Source organism: Caloenas nicobarica, chromosome Z (assembly GCF_036013445.1).
Source record: "Caloenas nicobarica isolate bCalNic1 chromosome Z, bCalNic1.hap1, whole genome shotgun sequence".
NCBI classification, from domain to species: Eukaryota; Metazoa; Chordata; class Aves; order Columbiformes; family Columbidae; genus Caloenas; species Caloenas nicobarica.
In genome coordinates this window covers 99,458,158-99,481,918 of record NC_088284.1, presented here as the reverse complement: position 1 = coordinate 99,481,918, position 23,761 = coordinate 99,458,158, and the positions used below count along the sequence as shown (strand labels likewise).

At 55.5% G+C, this 23,761-nt stretch overlaps 2 protein-coding genes across 3 annotated transcripts; both read left to right on the top strand.

The window, feature by feature from the left end:
- The first annotated feature begins 28 nt into the window (after positions 1-28).
- LOC136002590 (E3 ubiquitin-protein ligase HECTD3-like) lies at positions 29-12,592 on the top strand. 2 transcript variants are annotated; one of them, XM_065657794.1, is made up of 21 exons: positions 30-430; positions 515-675; positions 1,075-1,167; positions 1,441-1,576; positions 2,034-2,149; positions 2,438-2,551; positions 2,899-2,981; positions 3,348-3,513; positions 3,994-4,075; positions 5,020-5,202; positions 5,886-5,938; positions 6,268-6,332; positions 6,769-6,872; positions 7,197-7,316; positions 7,665-7,754; positions 8,113-8,319; positions 8,707-8,836; positions 9,131-9,205; positions 9,438-9,519; positions 9,641-9,712; positions 9,966-12,591. In XM_065657794.1, the coding sequence occupies exons 1-21, from the start codon at positions 107-109 to the stop codon at positions 10,048-10,050; spliced, it is 2,541 nt and encodes an 846-aa protein (XP_065513866.1). In that variant the 5' UTR covers positions 30-106; the 3' UTR covers positions 10,051-12,591. The 2 variants fall into 2 exon arrangements, with proteins under 2 accessions (XP_065513865.1, XP_065513866.1); XM_065657793.1 differs by having other exon boundaries at positions 29-675; positions 9,966-12,592.
- A 1,280-nt stretch (positions 12,593-13,872) lies between these two features.
- On the top strand, positions 13,873-23,618 carry LOC136001780 (E3 ubiquitin-protein ligase HECTD3-like). Its single transcript, XM_065656424.1, has 21 exons — positions 13,873-14,200; positions 14,293-14,453; positions 15,017-15,109; positions 15,538-15,673; positions 15,986-16,101; positions 16,917-17,030; positions 18,098-18,180; positions 19,081-19,246; positions 19,817-19,898; positions 20,173-20,355; positions 20,451-20,500; positions 20,621-20,685; positions 20,946-21,049; positions 21,315-21,434; positions 21,563-21,652; positions 21,745-21,951; positions 22,207-22,336; positions 22,786-22,860; positions 23,137-23,218; positions 23,290-23,361; positions 23,534-23,618. The coding sequence occupies exons 1-21, from the start codon at positions 13,877-13,879 to the stop codon at positions 23,616-23,618; spliced, it is 2,538 nt and encodes an 845-aa protein (XP_065512496.1). The 5' UTR covers positions 13,873-13,876.
- The last annotated feature ends 143 nt before the right edge of the window (positions 23,619-23,761 follow it).

Here is a 23,761-nt window from a genome sequence, read left to right as displayed (position 1 = left end):
GGCGCCGCCATCTTGCCTTGTCAGCGGGCGGGGTTTGCCGTAAACCCGCGAGTAGCGACCCCGCCGGTGTCGGGGTTCGGCCGCTGCCCGCCGTGCCCGGTGCGCGATGCGTGCGGGCGGGGAGGCGCCGCACCAGGTGCTGGGCCGGCTGCGGTTCCTGCTGCAGTGCAGCGAGTGCTTCCGCCGCGCCCAGGCGCTGCCCGCCGCGCTCTGCTACGTGCCGCGGGAGGTGCAGTACAAGATCTGCAAGGACCCCGCCGCCGCCAGCGCCGCCGCCCGCAGCCTGCTCAGCGTGTGGGACAGCCCGGGGCCGGCGCGGGGCGGCAAGCGGGCGGCCCGGGCCACCATCGAGGTGCGGAAGGGCGGCTGCCTCCGCGCCACCGGCGAGGAGTACTGCAACGGCGCCGGGCTCTGGGTCAAGCTCAGCAAGGTAACGGCGCGGGGGGCGCCGGGAGGCCGCGGCGGCCTGTGCTGCCCGGCCAGGGCCCCGCTGACGGCAGCCGCTGCCCCGCAGGAGCAGCTGGAGGAGTACCGGAGCGGCTGCGAGCTGGAGGAGGGCTGGGTGCTGGTCTGCAAACACGCCGACGGCGGGGACCGGCTGGTGCCGGTGGAGTCCACGGAGCGGATCCAGCGGCAGCAGCAGCTCTTCGGGGTGGACTATAAACCCGTCATCAGGTGCGGGGCCACCGCTCGCTCCCCCCAGGCCGCCCTCCCCGGCTCCCCCTTGCACGGCAGAGGGCAGGGGGTTCCCACGCCCACTCACCCCGGCCCTTGGCCCCGCCTGGGCTTTTGCTGCGCTGACCCTCAGCCTGCTTGGCCGCTTCTTCCGTGTCAGTGAGGCAATGGGGACGCCAGATGTGGGGTTAGCTGAGTTTCGCTTGGTCACTGTGCTCACCACCTGCCCGGTGGAGCGTGGGCTGGAAGAAGCAGAGATGGTCAGAACGGAAAGGGTGGTGGATGATGCTGGAGGTGATGGAGGATGGAGCATAGTGGGGCTTTAAGCGCAAATCTTCCTTGACCACCATCTCCTTTTCCTGTGATTTTCTCACTCTCCGCTTCCCTGGGTTGTTTCAGATGGGAGCAGGTGGTGGATCTGACATACTCCCTGCGCCTCGGAGCAAAGCCCAAGCCCATGGAGCAGGATGAGGCCGCAGTAGAGAAGCTTCGGTACGTGCTGTTCCCCAACTTCTGCTGTGGTTGGGTGCAAGCCACTGCCTCTCCTGGGCTGCTCAGACGGCCGTCTCTTGCAGACTGGGGGGAGGAGGGGGGTGACAGGCAGCGAGGATCAGCTCTGCTCAGTGCAGACTTGTCCTAGATAAGCCTCCAGAAAGCAGGAAACAGAGCAAGACCAAGGCAAGCGGGACATGGACCTGCCTTCCCTGACCTTTTAACTTGGCTGTCCCTGACTCTCCAGACCTGTTAACCCTTTTTCCTTGGTAGGTTTGTGCCCCCAACATGGACTTATGAATGTGATGAAGACTTGGTGCATTTCCTGTATGACCACATTGGGAAGGAGGATGAGAACTTAGGCAGCGTCAAGCAGTACGTGGACAGCATCGATGTCTCATCCTACACAGTGAGTCTTACAGGGGGGTAAAGGGAGAAGGCCGGGCCAGCCTTGCTGTGCCATGGGGCTGGGGAGTGTGGGTCATGCTTGGTGTGATGCTCTGGGCTGGGCTGTGTTTGAGGATGTGGGAGAGAAATCTGGTCTCAGAGGGGAGCATCATGCAGTGTATTGTGTAATGTGGCCCCTGGAGCGGCTGTGGTCTGAGAAGCAAATGCTAATATTAGCTACTAAGCTGATTTTAGGAAGGGTTTGGTATTCTGCACAGTGTGTATGACCCCAGAGCACCACGAAGGGTCAGCCCCAGTGTACTGTGCAATCTGTACTCCCTGTGTCTACCTGCAGCCCAGCAAAGGGAACAGGCCAGTTTGACGCCCTCTGGCTCTGAGATTCATTATGAGAGTAGCCACTAAGGGGAAGTTAGTCCTACCCTTATCTGATTTTCATTTCATTCAGTACTCTCTTGCAGGAGGACTTCAATGTGTCATGCTTGACCGACAGCCATGCCGACACATACTGGGAGAGTGACGGGTCCCAGGGCCAGCACTGGGTGCGGCTCAACATGAAGAAAGGCACCATTGTCAAGTGAGGCACCTCTCCCCTCTGCACTGGTTCATGGGTGCAGTGGGCCCTGCAGCCCCCACTTTCTGCATGAGTCCATCATGGCCCAAATTTGCCCAGCCCTCCATACCCCTCGGCCCTTGCTCAGGCTCTGGGCTTGAAGGGGTCTTAGCCAGCGTCATCACAGGTACCCAGGGGTCCCAGCAGTGTCTGCGTATGCTTGATACAAGCGTGGCCAGGCTGCGAGGGCGAGCAGCAGTGGATGTTCAGATGCAGAGCTACTTTCTCCTCATTTCATACTTCCTTTTGCAGGAAGCTCCTGCTGACAGTGGATACCACCGATGAGAACTTCATGCCCAAGCGGGTCGCCGTGTACGGGGGTGAGGGGGACAATCTGAAGAAACTGAACGATGTCAGCATTGATGAGTGAGTGGATGGAGGTGGGGAGGGCAGTATGACTTAAAGAGCCCAGGGCCTTGGGACAGGCGTTTTCCATCTCTGAGCTGTGGGTTCACTCTGCCTACGATAGCAGATAGCACAACCATCAGGGCTTTCCTGGTGTGCTTTGGGGACCAATCAGGAGCAGGTCGCCCAGACCTGAGGCATCAGCAGGTTCAGGCATTCAACATGGGCCACATTCTAGGCAAGTGGGTCTGGGTTCTTGCTGTAGTTCTGAACGATGCAAACCCTCTTCCCTTAAAAGTGGCCAAGTGATTTTCGTCAGGGTGGGCAAGGGAACAGTTCTGCAGCCCTTGTCTGTCATGTTTTTGTAGGAGCTACATTGGGGATGTGTGCGTCCTTGAGGACATGACAACACACCTGCCTGTCATCGAGATCCGGATTGTGGAATGCAGAGGTAGGGCTGGGTGTTACGGCCATATCCATAATGCACCTGGAAGATACTGTACAATCAGATTTTGTTCCCATGGATTGTACTTGGTCCTGCAGGCTGTTTTCAGACAAGATGGGAACCTCCTGGGTGACCCGGAGGTCTTCAAGGTCTCTACTTTCATCTCGTTTTTTTCAACCTTCAACTTTTTTTTTCTTTCCCCTCATATAAATCTCCTGCTTCTTCTTCCCAGTGGAATTTCAGGCTCTCAGTGCCCAGCCTCAGAGTTGGTGGAGCTGGTCACATTCCTAATGCTTTTACGTATAGACTTAGCACGCTGGAAGGCATGATTTCTCATGGTCCTAGCATATAATTTCTGGTCTTCCTTGACAGATGATGGGATTGACGTTCGCCTCCGAGGCATCAAAATCAAATCCTCCCGGCAGAGGGACCTGGGGCTTAGTGCTGACATGTTCCAGCTGCCCAATTTAGTGCGCTACCCTCGCCTAGAAGGGACAGACCCTGACCTGCTGTACCGACGGGCTGTGCTCATTCAAAGGTACTGTGTGGAGGTGGGGACAGACAGTGGGGTGGCATTGCCTGCAGGGATTGGTGTCATCTCCAGCACGAGTATGGCTGGAAGCTGTAAAGCTATGTGAGTCCTCTTGGGACAGGCATCCCAGACCCTGGAGAAAATAGCAGTCATTTGGGAACAAAGTGGGCTCTCTGGGGTAGCTACCTAACACTTTAAAAGGAATCTTCCAGCTCAAGTTCAGAGTGTTTTGTGTGCTGCAAGTGCAGCACATCTGTGTGGGGCAGGTGCATGCAGAGTCCATTGCAAGGGGTGGGTGATAACTACAGTTATCTCCCATGGAGTGGGAATTCAGTACCAAAGACCCTGTAATGTAAAAGACCACCCTGGGTTGGGTTTGGATCAGCTGTTGCTTTTCTGCTTGTGTCCAGGGATGTCTGGTCTGGAATATGCTCGTGCAGATCCCTGTCCTTCCTGTGTTGCAATACCTTCTCCTTTGGGATTTAGGTTCATCAAGATCCTGGACAGTGTCTTGCATCACTTGGTGCCAGCCTGGGACCACACTGTTGGCACATTCAGCAAACTCAAGGTGAGCGATTCCCTCTGTCTCTTGTGGGGCCTCAGTCTGACAGAGCGATTGTGCTTGGGCTGTGGCAAAGGAGGCAGTCGGTGCTCGTTACCTTTAAAGCAGCTCAAGGGAAATACCTGGTTGAGCTCAATTCCTTAAAGCTGTGAAAGGTGATATTGTTTGGAGACTAGTTTCCTGCTAAAACACTGATGTGGAAACACGTAGCTGTGGGGTAGCAAGTAAAATCACACCAGAGCACTTCACCTTGAAAAGGACTTGGACCATAGCAGCCATGGGCATGTGAGCTGGACACGCATCCCCTCTGAGTTCTCAGCCCAGGACACTCTGTTCCTGCACTTGCTGCCAGCAGTTTTGAAGCTGGCTGTGTCCAAACAGCAAGGCTTTTACCAGTAACTTCTTGCTGGCTTTAGTAAGCTTCTGATTTTCATCTTTCTCATAAGACCGAGCTCGTTCTTCCAGTTTGATTTCCTTAGATCCTCTCCTGAAATACACGTGCTGGGCATTGCTGGGCTAGACCTGTTCTGTGTTTCCAGGCCTGGTGTTGAACAGCACCGTAATTCCTGTGCCAGCTCAGCATAAGACCCAAAGTGTTTGAAGATTCTTGTTTGCTTAGAAGAGCTTAGTTTGATTACAAATAGAAGGAATAGTAAGACCAGTGCTCTGGTGAGAGCGAAGGAGAGTCCAAGTAACGCTGGAGTGTGCGCATCAGATGATGACTGATGGAGAGCACATTTGGCTCAGTATCTCCCTTAAACCAGAAAGTGAAGTCTTTCAGAGGCGGTGGATCAGGCAGAGCGAATATTGTTGAGGAGAACGTGGCTGTGTGTGGACGGCATTGGCCCTGGGAAGCAGGGAGACCTGGCAGTGCAGTGGCTTCAGTAGGAAGTAGGTGACATGTTTTGGACACTAGGCACTTCTGATGTTTTGAACATACCTGTCGGCAGCACATCAAGCAGTTCTTGCTGCTGTCCAAGAGGCGCACAGCTCTCATTACCCAGTGTCTGAAGGACTCGGAGACCAGCAAGCCCAACTTCATCCCGCGACTCTATATTAACCGGCGCCTGGCTATGGAGCACCGAGACAACCCTGCCCTGGACCCCAGCTGCAAGAATGCTGTCTTCACCCAGGTACTGTCCCTTCTGGAAGGGTCCCTGCTGCTCTGGGGGGAGTGGGGTATCCCAAAACCAAAATTAACCACATAGAGGTGGGTGGAAGGGACAGCATGGAGCTGGAGATACCTGAGTCCTCAAGGCCTCTTTGCATGACTCATAGGCTCTACAATTACATGTGCTGATGATCCTGTATCCAGGAATAACATCTAGGAGGGATTTGGGATCTCTGAGTTGAAGTCTCCGCTCTATCCTGGATGTTCTCTGTGGCATGTTGCTAATGCAGAGCATAACAATCTCATTACACTAAAAGGGCAGTGAAGAGTTATTGTGTGACAATCATAATGCAGCTGCATATAGTCCTGTATTGTGGTTTTACAGCAATGCTGATCTTCTTATTGTCATTCTCCCCCCATCTCCAAAAGATCTCTTGCTCTGTGTGTGCACAAACAGCCTAGACTGCTGTGAGGTTTAATATGTGTTCGGTGTACCTTTGAGGTCAGAAAGCTCCATACAGTGGCTAACACTGTAATTTATGTTCCCTTTCCAAAAACTAAGGGCTCCAAGACCATTTAGAGATCATCTTCAGTCAGTATTTAAAGGTTTGAGGCAAAACAGATTTCTTCCATTTTCCTGCCTTTACCTGGCGCCAGTTCCCCTGGGGAAGGAAAACCACCCTTGATCTTCTCTGCTTGTTGCAGGTGTATGAAGGCCTGAAACCCTCGGAAAAGTTTGAAAAGTCTCTAGATTATAGGTAAGCAGTGTCTGGGGGAGGGAGGGAATAATGCAGCGCTGGGAGCTGTGTCCTCTGTCACAGCAGAGTGTTTGCGAAGCCTGTGTGTGTCCTGTACTCTGAAGAGGGTTTACTGGGGCAGGAGCCAGCTCAGCTTTGGGACCAGGGCCTGTTGCCCAAGGTGTCACCTTCCTACTGAGGATGCTGCTGTCTCTGGAGATTGAGATCTTGTCCCCTCCTAAGCCCAGGCTGGTCCACCCTGGTCCCCTGGTATCCCTGCTGTGCCTACTGCCTCCCCAGCATCTCGCTGGCTTTGAGCAGTTCCTCAGGCAGTGCCTGGTTCTCTGCAGGTGGCCATTGCGCTATGACCAGTGGTGGGAGTGCAAATTCATCGCAGAGGGCATCATCGACCAAGGTAGGGGCTGTGTGAGGCAAGGGCTGCTCTGGAGCAGAGCTGGGGGTTGATGGGATGACTGTTGCTGTAGGGGCTCTTGTTTACTCCCAGTGTTACTGCCTGTGGAGGAGAGAGGGAAGGCAGGTTGCCTTGTCCTACTACCCATGGCCATGTCCTGGATAAGGAGTACTACTTACTGGGATGGGGACCAGACCTCCATGAGTCGCTAACGGCAGCTTTGACAGTGCAAATGCTCCCTCTGACTGTCCTCTGCAAGCCAGGCAGGGATGTTACTTCTCCCATCTTTATTTCCTCTGGTGCCATAAGGCTCTGAGGGAAGCCTTCTGCTCAGCCCTGGGCCACGTTGGCCAGAATTCCCCATCTTTGCTTCATAACTCTCAGGATCAGCACACAGGGAGTTCACATCCCTAAACATGCCTTTCTTTTGGGGTTGCAGGTGGCGGTTTTCGGGACAGCCTGGCGGACATGTCAGAGGAGCTGTGTCCCAGCTCGGCAGACACCCCCGTGCCTCTGCCCTTCTTTGTGCGCACGTCGAACCAGGTGCTGTGGGTTGAGGTGTTCGAGGCAGATCTTGCTGTGCCTTGCAGTGCAGTGCTATCCCTGTCCCCCTGCATGCCGGGGATGTCCCTACTTTCACTGGTCCAAAGCTTTTCCTCATGTAGGGTTGGGTAGATTGCTTTGTGGCGTCTCGTTTTAGGATATGCTGACAAATGCCTGAAAATGTGTCTCTTGCTAGGAATATTGCCAAGGAGTGTGGGGGGTTTATCCCACTTTTGTTGTGAGAAGTGCCCAGAGGCACTGCAGGAACTGAGTTTGTGGTGCTTCATGCTGTGCTGAGATCATGACTTGGAGTTTGCCTCTCAGGGTAATGGTACTGGAGAAGCCAGGGACATGTACGTCCCCAACCCCTCCTGTAGAGACTTCCCGAAGTACGAGTGGATTGGGCAGATCATGGGAGCAGCTCTGAGGGGCAAGGAGTTTCTGGTGAGCTTTCAACCCCGTCCCTGCATGGAGGTTTGCCTCAAAGGGAGTTGTTACGCCCCTTCTGCAGCCTGTCCAACAGGAGCATGGGAGGGCTCTGTGATCACACACTGGCAAAAATGTGTTTGGCAGGATTTGGGGCTGAGTGGTTAGGAGAGCTTACAGCCTGGGTTTTGAGAGATACTGCTGGGAACTTGGGAGAGGGTGTCTGGTCTCTGCTCAGCTATGATGAGCTGCATGTGGACAGGGGGAGCAGGGAAGCTCCTTTGTGTTTGCACTCTTGAGCCCTATCTTCATCTTTGGGGATGTCTCCTTTCACACAGGCTCAGCAAAATCCCTGTTCTCCTTCAGGTCCTGGATCTTCCTGGTTTCGTATGGAAACAATTAACAGGGGAGGAGGTCAGCTGGAGCAAAGACTTCCCTGCTGTGGACTCCGTGCTGGTGAGAGGGACTGGGAGGCTGTGCCTCTCCTATTCCTTGTGGCACTCAGCAAGGTGGTGATTTGTGTCTCTGTCCTCATTTGTACTTGCTTCCTCCTGTGATGTGTCAAAGAAACACACACAAAAAGGGCACTCTTAGCATTTAATGCATCCTGTAGCTAATATAGAGATGCAGCCATGCTGACTAGTGCTTCAAGCACGCAATGCCCTGAGGTCTGCTAAACAGCTTTAGGGCAGCATATCTCATGTTGTGCTGCTGTTGCAGTTACTCCAGCCCTTGTCTGGGAAGGGAAGACGTGGGGGCTTGGGCACACCACTGCCCACTGGGTATCTCTCTAACAAGCTGGGGCCTGGGGCAGGTGAAGCTACTGGACATGATGGAAGTCATGGACAAAGACACATTTGAGTTCAAATTTGGGAATGAGCTGACCTACACGACAGTGCTGAGCGACCAACACATGGTGGAGCTGATTCCCAATGGCAGCAGCACCGTGGTGCGCTACGAGGACCGCAAGGAGTTCATCCGCCTGGTGCAGAGGGCTCGGCTGGAGGAGAGCAAGGAGCAGGTAATGCTGTCCTGTAGCATCAGTGGTCACTGAGTTCACAGAGACATACCACCCCAGTGTGTTTCTGGTAAAATGCATTGTGGTCAGTGTTCCCGTGCTTATTACTGCAGGAGTAGGCAGTCCTTTTTGATGAGGTCCTGGAGCCCATGGAGTTGTTGAGAAGCAAAGTGGCTTGTAGCAACATGGGGAGCATGGGATTTTATTCCCAGCTCTGACGTGGGCTTCCTCTATGAACTGGGGTGCATCGCTGTGGGATCCTGTTCCCCACTTCAGGTTCCTTGGAGCATTTGTTGAGCAGCCACATGGCTTGTGTCCAGTCCCTAGGCTCAACCGCGACCCAAGGAAACAGACACAACATGCTACTTCTGTGCGCTGTCTCCTTTTCAGATCATGGCCATGCAGGCTGGGCTGCTGAAGGTGGTGCCCCAAGCTGTTCTTGACCTCCTCACCTGGCAGGAGCTGGAAAAAAAAGTCTGTGGAGACCCTGAAGTCACAGTTGATGCTCTGAAGAAGCTCAGTAAGTGAAGGGCTCTACTGAAAACTCTCCCTGAAAAACAAGATGACTGTCTTCTCTCCATGCTGGGACAAGGAGAGGTGTGGGAGGCAGATATTGGCCTTCATTACAGTGAGAATGTGGACCTGTATACTTCTTGCCTTTAGCTGGGTGCTGATTTGGGCAGGGATGCCCCTTGTCTCCGTATCTGGCCTCAGAGTAGAGGCAGGGGCATCCCTAGGCTGCCAGTACCTGAGCCTCTATGGAGCCGAGATGTGGGTCTGGATATAAACTCCTTTTCTGTGTCCTTTCTGCCAGCCCGGTTTGAGGACTTTGAGCCATTGGACACCCGTGTTCAGTACTTCTGGGAAGCGCTCAACAACTTCACAAATGGTGAGTGATTTGCTCCGTCTCTGCTATTCTGTGCCATGACAGCCCCTGCGTGCTGGCTGGGAACTGGGAGGGTGAAACCCCCCTCACTGTTGCCTGGGGAACAGATGGGAGCTGAAGAAGCAAGAAGATGTGCCAACGGAGCTGCTCACTAGTGCTGGGGATACCTGGAGGTGTCTGTACTGCATCTTGCATCTCTCTAGGGCCTGCTGATTTCTTTGCTTTTCCTTCACAGAGGATCGCAGCCGCTTTCTCAGATTTGTCACCGGCAGAAGTCGCCTTCCAGCACGAATCTACATCTATCCAGATAAGATGGGGTGAGTCCATTCTTCTCCAGCCTGCAGGGTAGACAGATCGCACACCAAAGGAATGTGTGGTCTGGTCTCCCCTGCCTCGCTGGCCTACTGGTTCTGACCACTTTGTCACCTTCTCCCCAAGCTCTGAGACAACAGATGCTTTGCCAGAGTCGTCTACCTGCTCCAGCACCCTCTTCTTGCCCAACTATGCCACGTAAGTTTTGGTGCTTCCTTGCATCTAGGGGACTGTTGTGTCTCTTCTTAACCTTGGTGCTGACTCATAGGGCCCCATCGTTTTGCCACATGTACGTGCCCCCAGCTGTACCTTGTATCTGCTGTGATCCTCTCTGTGAGCAGTTGTTGAAGCATAACATCCATCTCAGAAAGCATCTTGTCCTCTCGGCTGGCAAATGCAGCAATGGCAACTTCTTGTCTTTTTTTTTTCCCCCTTCTCCTGCTATCCCCAGAGCCAAGATATGTGAAGAGAAGTTGCGCTATGCCGCCTATAACTGCGTGGCCATTGACACAGATATGAGCCCGTGGGAAGAGTGATGTTGCAGCCTGACCAAGCAGCATGGACAATCATTTGACAAAACTGTGCAGCGGGAGGAGCTCCTGTGTCCCCCCCCAGGATGTGTATATATAATAAACATACAGATGTGAAGCCTGGCTCCCAGCAGTGGTCACCTGCACCTCTTTGGACATGGAGGTTTGGGTCTTCAGGAGGGTGGGAGCTAACTTGGAGTGTAAATGTGATTACAATAATGAAACCCTGGCTCAGCCCCGAAAATATCAGAAAGGTCTGGTAGGCTTCTGTAATGAGTTTCTTTTCCATGTGTCCCTGTTGCAGCTCCACAACTCGCTCTCACTTCTCCCAGGCTGTGCTCTAATCCAAACAGAAGTGTGATGGGGCTACAAAGCTGCATGGCAGGTTACAGCATGGGACAGAACTGTGAGCTGCTGCTGAAACCACAGGGATGCTCAGAGATTCTGTGTGTCCTAGCTGGGGTGTCCATTCTCTTGCCTTGTTTCTGCACTCATCTGAGGTCATGGAAATGAGATCATTAATTTAGCCTTAAGAAGAAGCGGGGTAGACTGGTGGCAGGTGCTGCAGGGGTGCCTCTGGCCACCAGGTGTCACGACAGACCTGCACAGCAGGACTGCAGGTGCTGTCAGGACAGTGCTCTCATGCTTTTACATCGCACAAAATCACAGTTCCCGTGACCACCCGTATTTCCCTGTACCCCTGGCACAGCAGGGACTGCTGGGGGAGCTGCTCCCCCACAGGAGGTGGGAACTGTCTGCTTTCCTCCTGTTCTGAAACCTTCCAGTTCTGCATCTGGCATGCTGGTGGCCTAGCAGCTGTTCTCCTAGGCTCTTTGAGCGTTGTTTTTTTCCCCTAAAAGCCAGTATTACAGCTAATCTGTTCTAGTTCTCATGGAGATGCACAAACAGGGCCAAGCTCTTCCCCCAGACAGGGCGGGGTTAGAGCAGTAGCAGGCACAGCAGCACCAGGCTTTGCTCCCCATTGCTGTGGGGAGGGAGGTGGAGGTCTCTGGTAGGCAGGAAAAGCCTTTGCCTCAGGACAGTGGAGAGACTGTGAGTGCCAAGGGTTGAAGCTCCTTGAGCAGATGGACACACAGTGTGTGAGTGAGGAGCGGGCAATGAAAGCTTTACAACTTCAAGACCATTGGAACTGTTCCTTGATCTTCCCAGCCCTGGGCAGGACCAGTCATTGCTGACGACTGTGAGCTACCAGATGTCGGTCTGCTTGTACACCCCCAGCTCCATCTTCAGCCCGTGTGGTCTGTTGGACCACCACTGCTAAGAGCCCCTGTATTGGGCTTCACTGGAGTGGAGCTAATGCTGCGAGTTAAGATTTATCTTCTCTTAACACTTCATGCCTTTTTCTCCTCTGTTGAAGGAGTCTGTCATCCAGAAATGGCCTCCAGTTGTAAATGAAGTCCTTCCCTTCACCAGTTTCCTTTGAAACTGCTCTATTCCCAGACCTGCTGAGGGGGTTTGTACTGAAAGGGATGTAGGACCAGGAGAGAGCATCTGCTGCCATCTCCAGCATCATGGTGAGTGGAAGGAGTATAGGGTGAGCAGGGAAGCTGTTTCTGGCAGCCCTTTTCTGCAGCAAAGCCTTTCATGCTCAGCTTGGTGGGTGTGAAGTCCCATCTGCTGGAGGAGGTTTTTTGTAAATCCTAGAGTTATCTCGGAATTGAGATCTGCCGTAGTGTTATACTGGGTGCAGAGACCTGCGAAAGCCCTTCCAGTTGCAGGAAGAGTCCATCGCTGCAGTGAGGTCTCAGCTGAGATCATGGGCAGAGGGTCTGGACAAAGGTGGCTGCTGAGCAAGGAACGCCAAGATAACCCACAGATCATGCTGTTGAGTTTGCTGTGCAAAGGTGAGCTGGGAACAGACAGCTGGTAACGTGCCTGGATCTCTCTGCTCAGTGTTCTGTCTCATCTGTGATGTTTTAAAGCCAATCGCAAACTGAATTTCTGCTGTGACAGCCCAGTGAATTGCGGAAAACGTCAGTCCAAATCAGCTCTGGCCGATCTCAGAGGCACAAATTACGTATTATTCCAGTGCTGGGTCACGTTCTTTCTCCTCTGATCTCTAAAGCTGTGGGTAGGAGCTGTCTTCTACTATGTTTGACAAGACACAAGCCCAGTGACCCTGCCCAGCACTCCTGCTCTCCTCCCTGCTGGGCACTGGGAACCAGAGGCTGCATGTCCCCACCCTGTCAACCAGTCTCAAGTCAGTTAAGGCTGATTTTTCAAGCCAGTGTCATTCTGGGGAAGGTGCTGCTGTCTCTGTGCTGCTGAGGAGAGGAAGCACCTGTGTGTGCCAGAGCTGCAGCTTTACAGGGTGGGTAGGGAAGAGCTGGGGGAGTGACTGATGCTGTGATGGTTCTGTGTAACCACTCACTCTCTCCTGACTTCAGCTTGCTGAATTGTCATAGAATAGCTTCAAGTGATTGATAAAGTGTGTGTAGTGTAGCTGTTCTTGTTATTCCACTAATACCCTGGAATATGGCAAGCTATAAATAGTTTGACAGGATCTGTCTGTCCCTACCTCAGATAGGATCTGAAATAAAATGACCGAACTAACTACTCTTGGCCTTCCTGATGCTTTGTCTGGTCTGGCTGTGGCTCCTGCATCCTTCTGTTGGTTAACAGCGAGGGAGACTGGTGTCACGAGAGGGAACTGGAGGTGAAGCAGAAATTGGTCCTGTGGTACCCTTTGCACACAAAGTACTGTCGTGGACGTTGCTCAGAGTATTAACTGGTTCAACCCTTTGCAGCAGCTCTGCAATCACTTTTATAGGGTGACTTGCATTTCTCTCACACTGTGGTTTGGGGCACTTTGCTCCTGGTGGGGCTGGTGCCCCATCCCTGTGGTGAGGCACAGGCACACCTGTTAGATAACGCTGCTGAGGTGACAGCTGTCAGACCTCACTTTGCACTGTGTCTTTAAAGGCAGGGATGGAGCTGGACTCTGACCCGCCAGGAGGGGTGTGAGGACCTTTGAGCTCTGCCAGCCTGGTTGTTTTCCTGCTTCCTTAAACACAGCTGTTAGTGCCCAACCTGGAGAAATTCAGGTAGCGTGGGGTGGAGCTGAGTTGCTCTCTGCCACCGCCTTGCCATGGTGTGTGACACGATGTGGGGTGACACACTGCCGGTATTCTGGGGTGTCATGGCCTCACTCCAGCTGCCAGGATGCCATGGCTGGCTGGGATAAAGCTGCTCCTGGGCAGGGAAGCCTGTCATACTCCTCAGTGGGTGCTCAGAGCCTCCCCGTCCACTGCAAGCCTGCCTGGGGCAGAAGTACATCCCCCAGTGAGCCAGGAGCTGGATTTCCCCCTAGCAGGATGCCCACTCCCCTCTTCTCCCTATCCATGCCAGAGGTGTAGCCCTGTGCCCTGTAGCCTCCGCAGGGACCTCTCTTTCTGCAGGCAGGGATAGGGACATTTGGGGCCAGGAGGGAGCAGAATCCCAAGCTGCAGGGTGAGGGGATGCAGGTGAACCGAGTCAGCTACTGATGGGGACCAGGGTGGGCGTAACAGATTTGCACCTTGGCCAAGGAGGGCGATGGCAGCAGCGCACCTGAGCAGAGCAATACCTGCCCGAGGAGGAAGCGGCAGCCCGGGAGCTGGGGCAGCTCTCGGCGGGGCAGCCCCGGAGGGCCGGGCCGGGCGCGGCCGGAGGCGGGTGCGGGTGCGGTGGCACCGCTGGAGGCGAACGGACACCGCGCGCACACCGGGGCGCGCACCGCCGGGGGCGCGCACCGGGAGCGCAGCGCCGGGAGTGCCCGGGGCGCAGCGGAGCAGCACTGCCGGGGCGGCGCGGAGCCGGTGCCCGGTGCGCGATGCGTGCGGGCGGGGAGGCGCCGCACCAGGTGCTGGGCCGGCTGCGGTTCCTGCTGCAGTGCAGCGAGTGCTTCCGCCGCGCCCAGGCGCTGCCCGCCGCGCTCTGCTACGTGCCGCGGGAGGTGCAGTACAAGATCTGCAAGGACCCCGCCGCCGCCAGCGCCGCCGCCCGCAGCCTGCTCAGCGTGTGGGACAGCCCGGGGCCGGCGCGGGGCGGCAAGCGGGCGGCCCGGGCCACCATCGAGGTGCGGAAGGGCGGCTGCCTCCGCGCCACCGGCGAGGAGTACTGCAACGGCGCCGGGCTCTGGGTCAAGCTCAGCAAGGTAACGGCGGGATGTGCGTCCTCCCTGCAGCCGGGAACCGCGCGGGGATGTCGGGTCCTGACGGCGGTGGCAAGCCGAGATGTGCTTTTCAGGAGCAGCTGGAGGAGTACCCGAGCTGCCATGACCTGGCTGAGGGATGGCTCCTGGCACAGAGGTTTGGAGAGAGTGGAGATAAGTTGGTCCCGGTTGAGTCCATGGAGAAGATCCAGTGGCAGCACCAAATGCTCGGGGTTGATTATAAACCTGCAGTCAGGTAAGGCCCCAGCCTGCTGCACCCCAGATAGGGACCGGGCTGTGGGCACTGGAGGTGCCTGTGTTCGGAACTTACAGAAGATGTGTGACCCAACCATCCTAAATCCCTTGGGCACATCCAGCACCGCCCCCCTCACTCCCTCCAGTGCAGGTGGGACACATCCCTGCCGAGCCACCTGCAGGCAGGGGGCTGCCCCCTCGTGGGCTAATCCTGCTTGCTTGTGACAACATCTGTATAGGGTAAAGATGATGCTGGGGGATTTCTAATGCAATTGGGTCTGGGCTGAGCGATGTCACAGAGGTAATGCAGTGATGAGAGAGCTCATATTTGATTTTCATGATGGAAGGCCGTGTGCAGGGCTGGATTCCCATGCTCTGCCCCAGCCTACGCCCAGGTGCAGGGATGGTTTCATCCCTTCTGCAGCTGTTTTTGCAGCTCCTGGGTGCCATCGTTGGTCCCCTACTGCTGCCGCCTCCACTCCAGGCTAAGGGAGTAATGCTTAGGCATGCTGAGCACTGACCCATATTTTTCATTATGTGACTCCTCCACCGGTGCTGCTCCAGCTGGGAACAAGTGGTGGACCTGACATACTCCGTACGCCTGGGAGAGAAGCACAGAGTTGTAGAGCAGGATGAGGCTGCGATGCAGAAGTTACGGTATGAGTGTATTTCCTAGAACAGTACTGCAGCACCCTGAGAGGCAGATGGACAAGGCCTGGACCTGCCTGTGTGGTCAGGGCTGGCTTCAAGGTCAGGTGTGGGTAGAATGGGTACCATAAGGTGCCTTTTACACTAACACCATTTGACGCTGCTCAAGCAAAGGTGGCCTTTGCTCTGTGGAGCACTGGAGCAACCACATGGTGCTATTTCTACTGGGCTGGGGTGGCCATAAACACCCATTGTGGTGGTGGTGAGATACAGCTGGACCATCAGCCTGCAGCAGGGACAGCTGCCTGGTGCCATCCCAATGTGGTGACCATGAGATGTGGCAGCTGATCTGAGCTGGGGCATCTGCACAGTACTGGTGGGCAGGTTTGGGGTGCAGCTTGGTCTCCCTGTCCTGTTTACATGGAGAACCCCTGCAGGTCCGTGCCCCCGGGCTGGAGCTATGAGCACGACATGGAGCTGGGGCGGTTCCTGTATGATCACAGCGAGAAGAAGCTGCAGTGTGAGGATTGCATCAAGGACCACCTCATCAGTGTCGAGGTCTCCTCACAGGTGGTGCGTAGTGGGGATCCTCCATGGCTTAAAATCAGCGTGAGACACTTGAGCATCATTGCAGCTGCAGGGAGGAGCAGCCAGCAGTGGCTGTCTGAGGGGCAGGGGATGGTGATGGCATTTCACTGCTCTAGCAGGGGCCTGGGGCCACGCCTGGCTTGCTCTTTGTGGGAGCCACCATCCACCTGCAGCCCAGCAAACTGAGGGACTGGCTCAGTCCTGACCTCCTCTGGTCCTATGGGATCCATCCCAGAGGTGGCCATGGCGTGCCCAAGGATGCTCAGCTCCCTCCCTCCACTCACTGCACTTTTGCAGGAGGAATTCGGTGCAGCCCATCTGACCGACAACCAGACAGAGACCTTCTGGGAGAGCAATGGCCTTTCAGGGCGGCACTGGGTGCGGCTCAACATGAAGAAAGGCACCATCATCAAGTGAGACCTTGGGGTGTCCCCTTCCATCGGCAGCTGTGCCAAGGACAGGCAGGGTGTGGGGCAAAGCACCATCTTCCTCTTGAAAGCAGCTTTTTCTGGGTGGTAGCTGAGGGCTTGGGGTCGAGGTGGGAGACAGCTGCTGCCAGATGCACCCCACGAGGGCGAAGCCTTGTCCTCAGCCATAGGACATCTCCAGGGGCATCTCCATGCCCAGGCAGCTCAGAAAGGGAAGGCAACTGTCTGGTTTAACCTCAGCTTGCAATTAGGACCATGCAGTCACTTCCTCACTCCTGTGCCCAAGTGGGATGGGGAAGAAAATTAGAAAGGAAAAAAAAACCCAACACTTACGGGTTGAGATGAGAACAGTTTAATAGACAGCAAAGGAAGAGAAAAAAAATGAAATAATATACAGAATATACAACAGAATATAGAGAATGTACAGAATATGCAGAACAAGCAATGCACAATGCAATTAATTGCTCACAGCTCATGACACTGGTGGCCCATTTGTTCCTGAGCAGCAGTATTTGCCTCCTGGCCAATTCCAGTTTATATACTGAGCGTGATGTCATATGGTAAGGGATACCCCTTTGGCCAGCTTGGGTCAGCTGTCCTGGCTTTGCTGCCTCCCAGCTTCTTGTGCACCTGGTAGAGCATGGGAAGCTGAAAAGTCCTTAACTACCTAACAACCACCAAAACATCAGTGTATTATCAGCATTCTTCACACAATAAATCCAAACCACAGCTACTAGAAAGAAAATTATCTCAGCTGAGAGCAGGACAAAAAGGCTGCCTATTGCTCTTCTCATCCCCAGGAAGCTGTGGCTGATGCTGAATGAGCAGTTGATCTCCTACATGCCCAGGCGGGTGGCTGTGTATGGCGGGGCACCAAACAGGCTGGAGCACCTGAGAACTGTCCTTATTAGTGAGTGAGTAATGAGTGAGGACCAGCCTGGGTCTGGCTTGGGTCAAACAGCCAAGTTCTCTCTGCATCCTGAGCAGATGCTAAGGGAAGGCCTGGGGTCAGTCTTGAGTGATCCAGTGGTGACAGTGGCTCCCCACGGGTCATTGGATGCAGGTTACGTCTGTCCCTGCAAGTATGGTGGCCCCTGCCTCCACGTGCCAGCCAGGCACCTTCATCTTCACTTCTGCTCCTTACCTGTGCTGCGGCAGCTGGACTTCCTTCTGCCTGGTGACTTTTGGGGTCTTTCATCCTTCTCCTCCTCCTCCTCCTCACCTCTAGGAGCACATGCTGCTGCTGTCTCCTTTCTGAGCATCTCTGCTGTGCTGTAGCTGAGAAGTCCTGGAGTGCTTCAGCTCTCCATCTTCTCTCTGTCTGTGCAGCATCCCTCTCAAGACAGGCAGCTGTTTACAGAGGGGTGCAAATATTTCCTCCTCCTTCCCCAACACTTGCCTGTTTGCCTTTTTTTATTTTGGCTGAGCAGTGAGATTTGTCTTTAAAGAAACACCTGTAAGACCGCTGGGGCCGTTTTCCTGGTGGGAGGAGCCAACTCCTCTCTGCATCTGGGCAGTCGCAGTGGTTTTTCTCCATAGGTCTTTGGTGGGACCTTGCCAAAGGCTTTGGCAATACAAGTGAATCACTTACCAAATGGTTTATCTCTACAAATCCCTGTTTCCTCCAAAAGACATCAGCCTTCTGTGGCCAGCTTGGCTTGAAAGATGGTTCTGCCAGTGCGAGGTGTGCCGGGACCCACCAGGAACAGTGCTGTGCTCTTGCCAATCTTGCTTTTCTGTTCTGCTTTGAATTTACGCTCTTTTCTGTCTCTTTGGATGCGGCTTCCCCCTGTTTCAGGATGTCTCTGTGCCTCCGACAGCCTCTCCTCTCTCCTCGGTCCCCTCCTGCCATAGTGCCGGTGAGGTGGGGGGCTTTCACCACAGGTCATGGCTGGGGAGCCATAGTGGCCTGCACCTCGGTGGCTACCTCACCGGTGTCTGTGCTTCACGGCTCTGCCGTCTCCCTCCATGCTGTGTGCAGGAACAGATTCGATGATGTCTGCATCCTCCGTGACATGAATATTCACCTCCCGGTGCTGGAGATCCGCATCCTGGAGTGCCAAGGTGAGCCTGTGCTGAGGGACTGGGACTGCCAGCTCAGTCCTAAAGCTGCAGCCATTACCAGCACCTGTGGCTTTTCCTGCTGCCCTGGCTGCTTTTTGGGGTCTGTTGGAAGAATCACAGAATGTTAGGGATTGGAAGGCACCTCAAAAGATCATCTAGTCCAATCCCCCTGCCGGAGCAGGAACACCCAGATGAGGTTACACAGGAAGGCGTCCAGGCGGGTTTTGAATGTCTCCAGAGAAGGAGACTCCACAACCCCCCTGGGCAGCCTGTTCCAGTGTTCCGTCACCCTCACTGAGAAGAAGTTTCTTCTCAAATTTAAGTGGAACCTCTTGTGTTCCAGCTTGAACCCATTACCCCTTGCCTTACTGTTGGTTGTCACTGAGAAAGAAGAGCTGTCAAATGAGCCTCATTTAAACATGAGCTGTTTAGCCTGGAGAAAAGGAGGCTGAGGGGACACCTTATTGCTCTCTACAGCTACCTGAAAGGAGGTCGTAGCATGGAGGGTGTTGGTCTCTTCTCCCAACAAGCAATAGGACGAGAGGAAATTGGCCTCACGTTGTGCCAGGGGAGGTTTAAATTTGATATTAGGAACAATTTTTTCCCAGAAAAGGTTGTCAGGCATTGGAACGGGCTGCTCAGGGAAGTAGTTGAGTCACCGTCCCTGGAGGTGTTTAAAAGATGTATAGATGAGATTCTTAGGGAAGTGGTTTAGTGCCAGAGTTAGCTTAGTGGTTGGACTTGATGATCTTGAGGGTGTCTTCCAACCAAAATGATTCTGTGATTCTATTTGGGATGCTGCAGGCACTGGGGGCTCCTTGTCCTCCAGTTGCAGCATCTGAGCTGTGCCAACTGCACAGCAGCTGCCGTGTACGCAGCATCTCTGTCCTTTCTTGGCAGACCAAGGGTGCAACGTCCGCCTGCAAGGGATTAAAATCAAGTCCTTCTGGGAGTGGGACCTGATCCTCAATGCCGACATGTTCCAGCCAGCCCGGCTGGTGCGCTACCCTCTCCTGGAAGGGATGGATGCCGACGTGTTGTACTGGCGGGCTGTGGTCATTCAGAGGTACAGCATGGGGATGGCACTGTCCTTGCGGCAAGCTCAGGCCCCGAGAAGTACCGTGCCATGGCCTCTAGCAGGGGGTTGCATGTGTCTTACTTGAAGTCTGCCAGCTCTTTTCCTGTGCACGGCAGGGACTTGGGCTTGCTGCTCCCCATCCGAACATGGCTGCTTCCAATGTCTGGGGAGCATGGTGGCAGCATGGGGTAAGAGTGACCTGCATCATGCGGAGTCCCCCACTGCTTGCAGCCCTGGGCTGGGGTCAGCACTGGCTCCACAGAGAGACCCTGTGCAGCAATTCAGCTGCAGTGCTGCGGCATGGGCTGGGCTGCCCTTATTTGCAGCTTTTTCTTGGGGGGAACAAAATAAAGAGCTTGGTCAGAGGGTGCTGGTTGGATGCTCCCCTTGGTGTGCTGGTGTCTCTCCATGGCCTGGAGGAGACCCACGAGCAGGGAGCATGGTGCCCAGGCTCAGTGTGTGCCTGGGGCTGTCTGCAGTCAAATGCTACGGATGTATTGAGTTCTGCATGTCCACCAACCCACTTGCATCCTCACACTGCTCCTCTCCTTTCTCCAGGTTCGTCCAGCTCCTGGACAGTGTCCTGTGTTACGTGATCCCCTTCCCTGAGGATAGCACCAGCACCTTCAATGCATTCAGGGTGAGTGTTTGCCGGTATCCCCTGGGATGGTGTCAGTAGGAGCATCTTGTCACAGGCCAGGCTGGTTATCCCAGGGCCGGTGGCATGTCCCCTTTGAACTGATGGGGACAGACCAGCCCAGGGCTCTTGCTGAGAGCTGCCATGCTGGGCATTACCAGAGAGCTGGAGGAGCTGAGCATCCCCTGTGACACTGGGGGCTGTGCTTGGGGAAGGGGAAACTGGGCACATGGTGGCAGGATCAGGCCTCTGATCATCCCTGCTCATCCCTTGCTAGAGCATGAAGCCGTTCCTGCTGCTGTCCAAGCAGAGCCCAGCCCTCATTGCCCATTGTCTCCAGTCCTCGGAGACCACCCCCCCTAACGCCCCACCGAGGCTGTGCATCAACCGGCACCTGGCCCGGGAGCACCGCGCCAAGCCTGCGCTGGACCCCAGCTGCAGGAACGCCGTGTTCACCCAGGTATGGCCACACTTCGCCCCATGCCGGGTACCTGCCAAGGCAGCATCGCTTGCCCCTGCTGCGTCTTATCCCCTTTCTGCTCTGCTCCTCTCCAGCTGTATGAAGGCCTCAGATCTCCCAAGAACAATCAGCTCCTGGACTACAGGTAGGTCTTTAGCATCACATTTGTGGGGTGTCACCTCCCTGGAGTGGGCTGCCAGGGCATGCCAGGTGCTGCTGGCTCTCTCGGAGGAGGGATGTACATGGGGCTATCGCTTCCTTTCAGGTGGCCCCTGAGCTACAACCAGTGGTGGGCGTGCAATTTTGTCACGGAGGGGATCATGGACAATGGTGAGAGCTCTCCCCTCCTGCCCCAGGCATCTCCCCTGGGCTTTCTTGTGTTGGGGTGCAGCTCAGTGGGCTGCCTGCTGCAGTGGGGTGCAGATGCTGTCCCAGCTGCTCTGTGGGAGGCAGTCCCGCTCTGCACACTTGGGGTGATCTCTGCATCTCTTCTGTGCTCCCACAGAGAGGGAGTGACTTGGCTGGATCCTGCAGCTCAGCATCTGGTCCCAGACATGTCAGGTATTAACCAGCCTTTGCCACCATTGCAGGCGGCGGTTTTCGGGACAGCCTGTCAGACATATCGGAGGAGCTGTGTCCCAGCTTGGACAATGTCCCTCTGCCCCTGCCCTTCTTCGTGCGCACATCCAACCAGGTTTGGCACCCCACTGTGTGCCTGTCACAGCTCTAGGGGGGCATACAGCAGAGCCTAGGGGCTTTTTGGGTGTTAGTTTTCTCTTAACGCTTGCAGGGCTATTGGCTGGGAAGGCTGTGCTTGTACCTGGGTGGTGAAGATCTTCTGGAGGGGTGTAAAGGACAGGAGAGGCCGGCCGAAGGGTGTTGAAGAGGGAGGCTGCAGGGGGTGACCATGCTGGGCTGGTTGCATCTGTGGCCATGGGTACTAAGCCTCTGTCCCGCAGGGTAACAGCAGCAGTGACACCAGGGGCATGTACGTCCCCAACCCCTCCTGCAAGGACTTCCCCAAATACGAGTGGATTGGGCAGTTGATGGGAGCAGCCCTGAGGAGCAAGGAGCTTCTGGTGAGCTTGACAGAGCCTTCCTGGCCAGTGAGGGGGCTCAGTGGGAACCACCATGTTTTGGGCAGAGAGGCTGCCCTCTGGTGAAGGAGAGGCACGGGGAGGACAGGCATCTCTGCTCCCTCTGGCAGGTGCTGTCTCTGCCAGCGCTGGTGTGGAAGCAGCTGGCAGGGGAGGAGGTCACCTGGAGCAAGGACTTCGCTTCTGTGGACTTGGAGCTGGTGAGCGTGGCCAGGGGCTGGCAGGGCTGTGCCGTGCTCTCCCATGGCTGCTCCGGCTCTGCCGTGATGGTGTTTGCTTGTTGGGGTTGCAGGTAAAGCTGCTGGAGGTGCTGGAGGGAGCGGACAGGGAAGCCTTTGAGTTCATGTTCGGCAGAGAACTGACCTACACAACCGTGCTGAGCGACGAGCGCACGGTGGAGCTGATCCCCAATGGCAGCAGCACCGTGGTGCGCTACGAGGACCGCAAGGAGTTCATCCGCCTGGTGCAGAGGGCTCGGCTGGAGGAGAGCAAGGAACAGGTAACTGCACTGCCTCCAAGGGGACCCTGCTCCTGTGGCAAGCCCTCCTAGTACCTGTGGGTTGGTGGCTGCAAAAACGTGTCCCAAATACGAGCTCCAGCTAGGCCATTCCTCCATGCATCCTGTGCTCAGGATGTCCATGAGCCCCAGGGATCCCCTTTGGGGTCCAACAGTCCCTGTCCCAAGTTCCCTGACTGGTTGCCCTGGGCTCAAACCCACCGCAGTGATGTGGGACCCCTGCTGTCTCCTCCCCAGATTGCAGCCATACGTGCTGGGCTGCTCCAAGTGGTGCCGCAGCCTGTGCTAGACCTGCTCACCTGGCAGCAGCTGGAGAAGAAGATCTGTGGGCACCCCGAGATCACAGTGGCTGAACTGCGGAAGTTCAGTAAGTGCCAGGACCAGCCCAAAGCTGCTCCCAGCCCTCTGCATGGGCAGGAGGCACCCTTGATGATGTTCATTCTGTGCATGCATTCTGCCCCATACTGAGTCATGGTTGTGGGGTGCCCAGGAGCCTGGGGGTGTGTGAGCCAGAGGGACCCTGGATAGGGATGCTTTAGGTTCAGTTGCAAACCCCACTGGTCCCCACTCTGGTCTCCCTGGTCCTTGGCCTCTGTGGGCAGAGGTGAGCGGGCACCCTGCAAACCAGGACCCCCATTTCTCCACCCACCTTTGTGCAGGGTGCTGGCCCCTCTCGGGGTTCTGGGGGTTCATGGAGAGTAGAGGGTCTCCTCTCCTGCCTCAGCTCTGAGCTCTCACAGAAGGGCAGGAGGGATGTGTCCTGTGTTAATTTGCTTTGCTGGGAAGTTCTAAGCTTTTGTGTGTTCCTCATTGCAGTCAGGTTTGAGGACTTTCCCTCTGATGACACCCGTGTCCAGACCTTCTTGGAGGCACTCAACAACTTCACCAGTGGTAAATGACCCCAAGCCTTTCCCTACTCTTCATGTGCAGTGGGGTGGGCCAGGGGACAGGGTACCCACTGCCCTGCACCCCGGTGATGCTCACTGGCGCTTCCCTGGGATTCGGCTGGGGTCATCCTGCCTGACCCTTCCTGGGCTACTGAGAGCATCTCTTAGCTTTGCCCTGTGCTCCCAGGCTCCTTCTGCAAGGGCAGACCTTGCCATGACAGCAGTGACTGGGGTGGTCTTGTCCCTGTCCCTGAGACCTGAACCTTGTCCTTCCCCTCAGAGGATCTCAGCCGCTTCCTCAAGTTTGTCACTGGCCAGAGCCGCCTCCCGGTTCAGATCACTGTCTTCCCTGAAAGGACAAAGTGAGTCTGTCCTGCCCAGGCTGGGGTCCCTGTGTGGTGCCGGGGTCTGACTCTCTCTCCTTTGTCCTAAGCTTGCACGCATTGGACCTGATGCCACACGCCTCCACATGCTCCTGTGCCTTCTTCTTGCCCAACTATTCCTCGTGAGTTGAGCTGGGGACGGGACAGGGACGTTCCCCCTTCCCCGGGGCCGGCCTCGGGGTCTCGTCCCAGTTTCCCCAGGTCCTGCCCCAGGGGACATCCAGGTGGGCGTGGGAAGGGAAGCGTGTAGCTCCCGGTGCCCGTCACGCCTGTGACCCAGTGTCCCCTCATCAGGCCCAAAGTCTGCGAGGAGCTGCTGCGGTTCGCCGTGTACAACTGCGTGACCATCGACACCGACAGGAACCCTTGGGATGAATGAGGCCCCCAGGTGCCTCGTGCCACGGGAGCTGCCCACTCCAGGGACCCTGGATTCAATAAAGCTGCAGGGCGGGATCCTGCCATCCTAGCCCAGGTCCTGTTTGTGTCTGTGCTTCTCGAGGACTGGGACTGGAGCATATGTGG

What these genes read in the sequence shown, in the direction of transcription:
- LOC136002590 (XM_065657793.1), top strand. Translation starts at nt 107, where the DNA reads ATGCGTGCGGGCGGGGAGGCGCCGCACCAGGTGCTGGGCCGGCTGCGG. An exon ending in CCGGATTGTGGAATGCAGAG is followed by an intron (nt 2,982 to 3,347) that starts GTAGGGCTGGGT and finishes CTTCCTTGACAG; the next exon opens with ATGATGGGATTGACGTTCGC. An exon ending in TTGTGCGCACGTCGAACCAG is followed by an intron (nt 6,873 to 7,196) that starts GTGCTGTGGGTT and finishes TTTGCCTCTCAG; the next exon opens with GGTAATGGTACTGGAGAAGC.
- LOC136001780 (XM_065656424.1), top strand. Translation starts at nt 13,877, where the DNA reads ATGCGTGCGGGCGGGGAGGCGCCGCACCAGGTGCTGGGCCGGCTGCGG. An exon ending in CGGGCTGTGGTCATTCAGAG is followed by an intron (nt 19,247 to 19,816) that starts GTACAGCATGGG and finishes TCCTTTCTCCAG; the next exon opens with GTTCGTCCAGCTCCTGGACA. An exon ending in ACTCAACAACTTCACCAGTG is followed by an intron (nt 22,861 to 23,136) that starts GTAAATGACCCC and finishes CCTTCCCCTCAG; the next exon opens with AGGATCTCAGCCGCTTCCTC.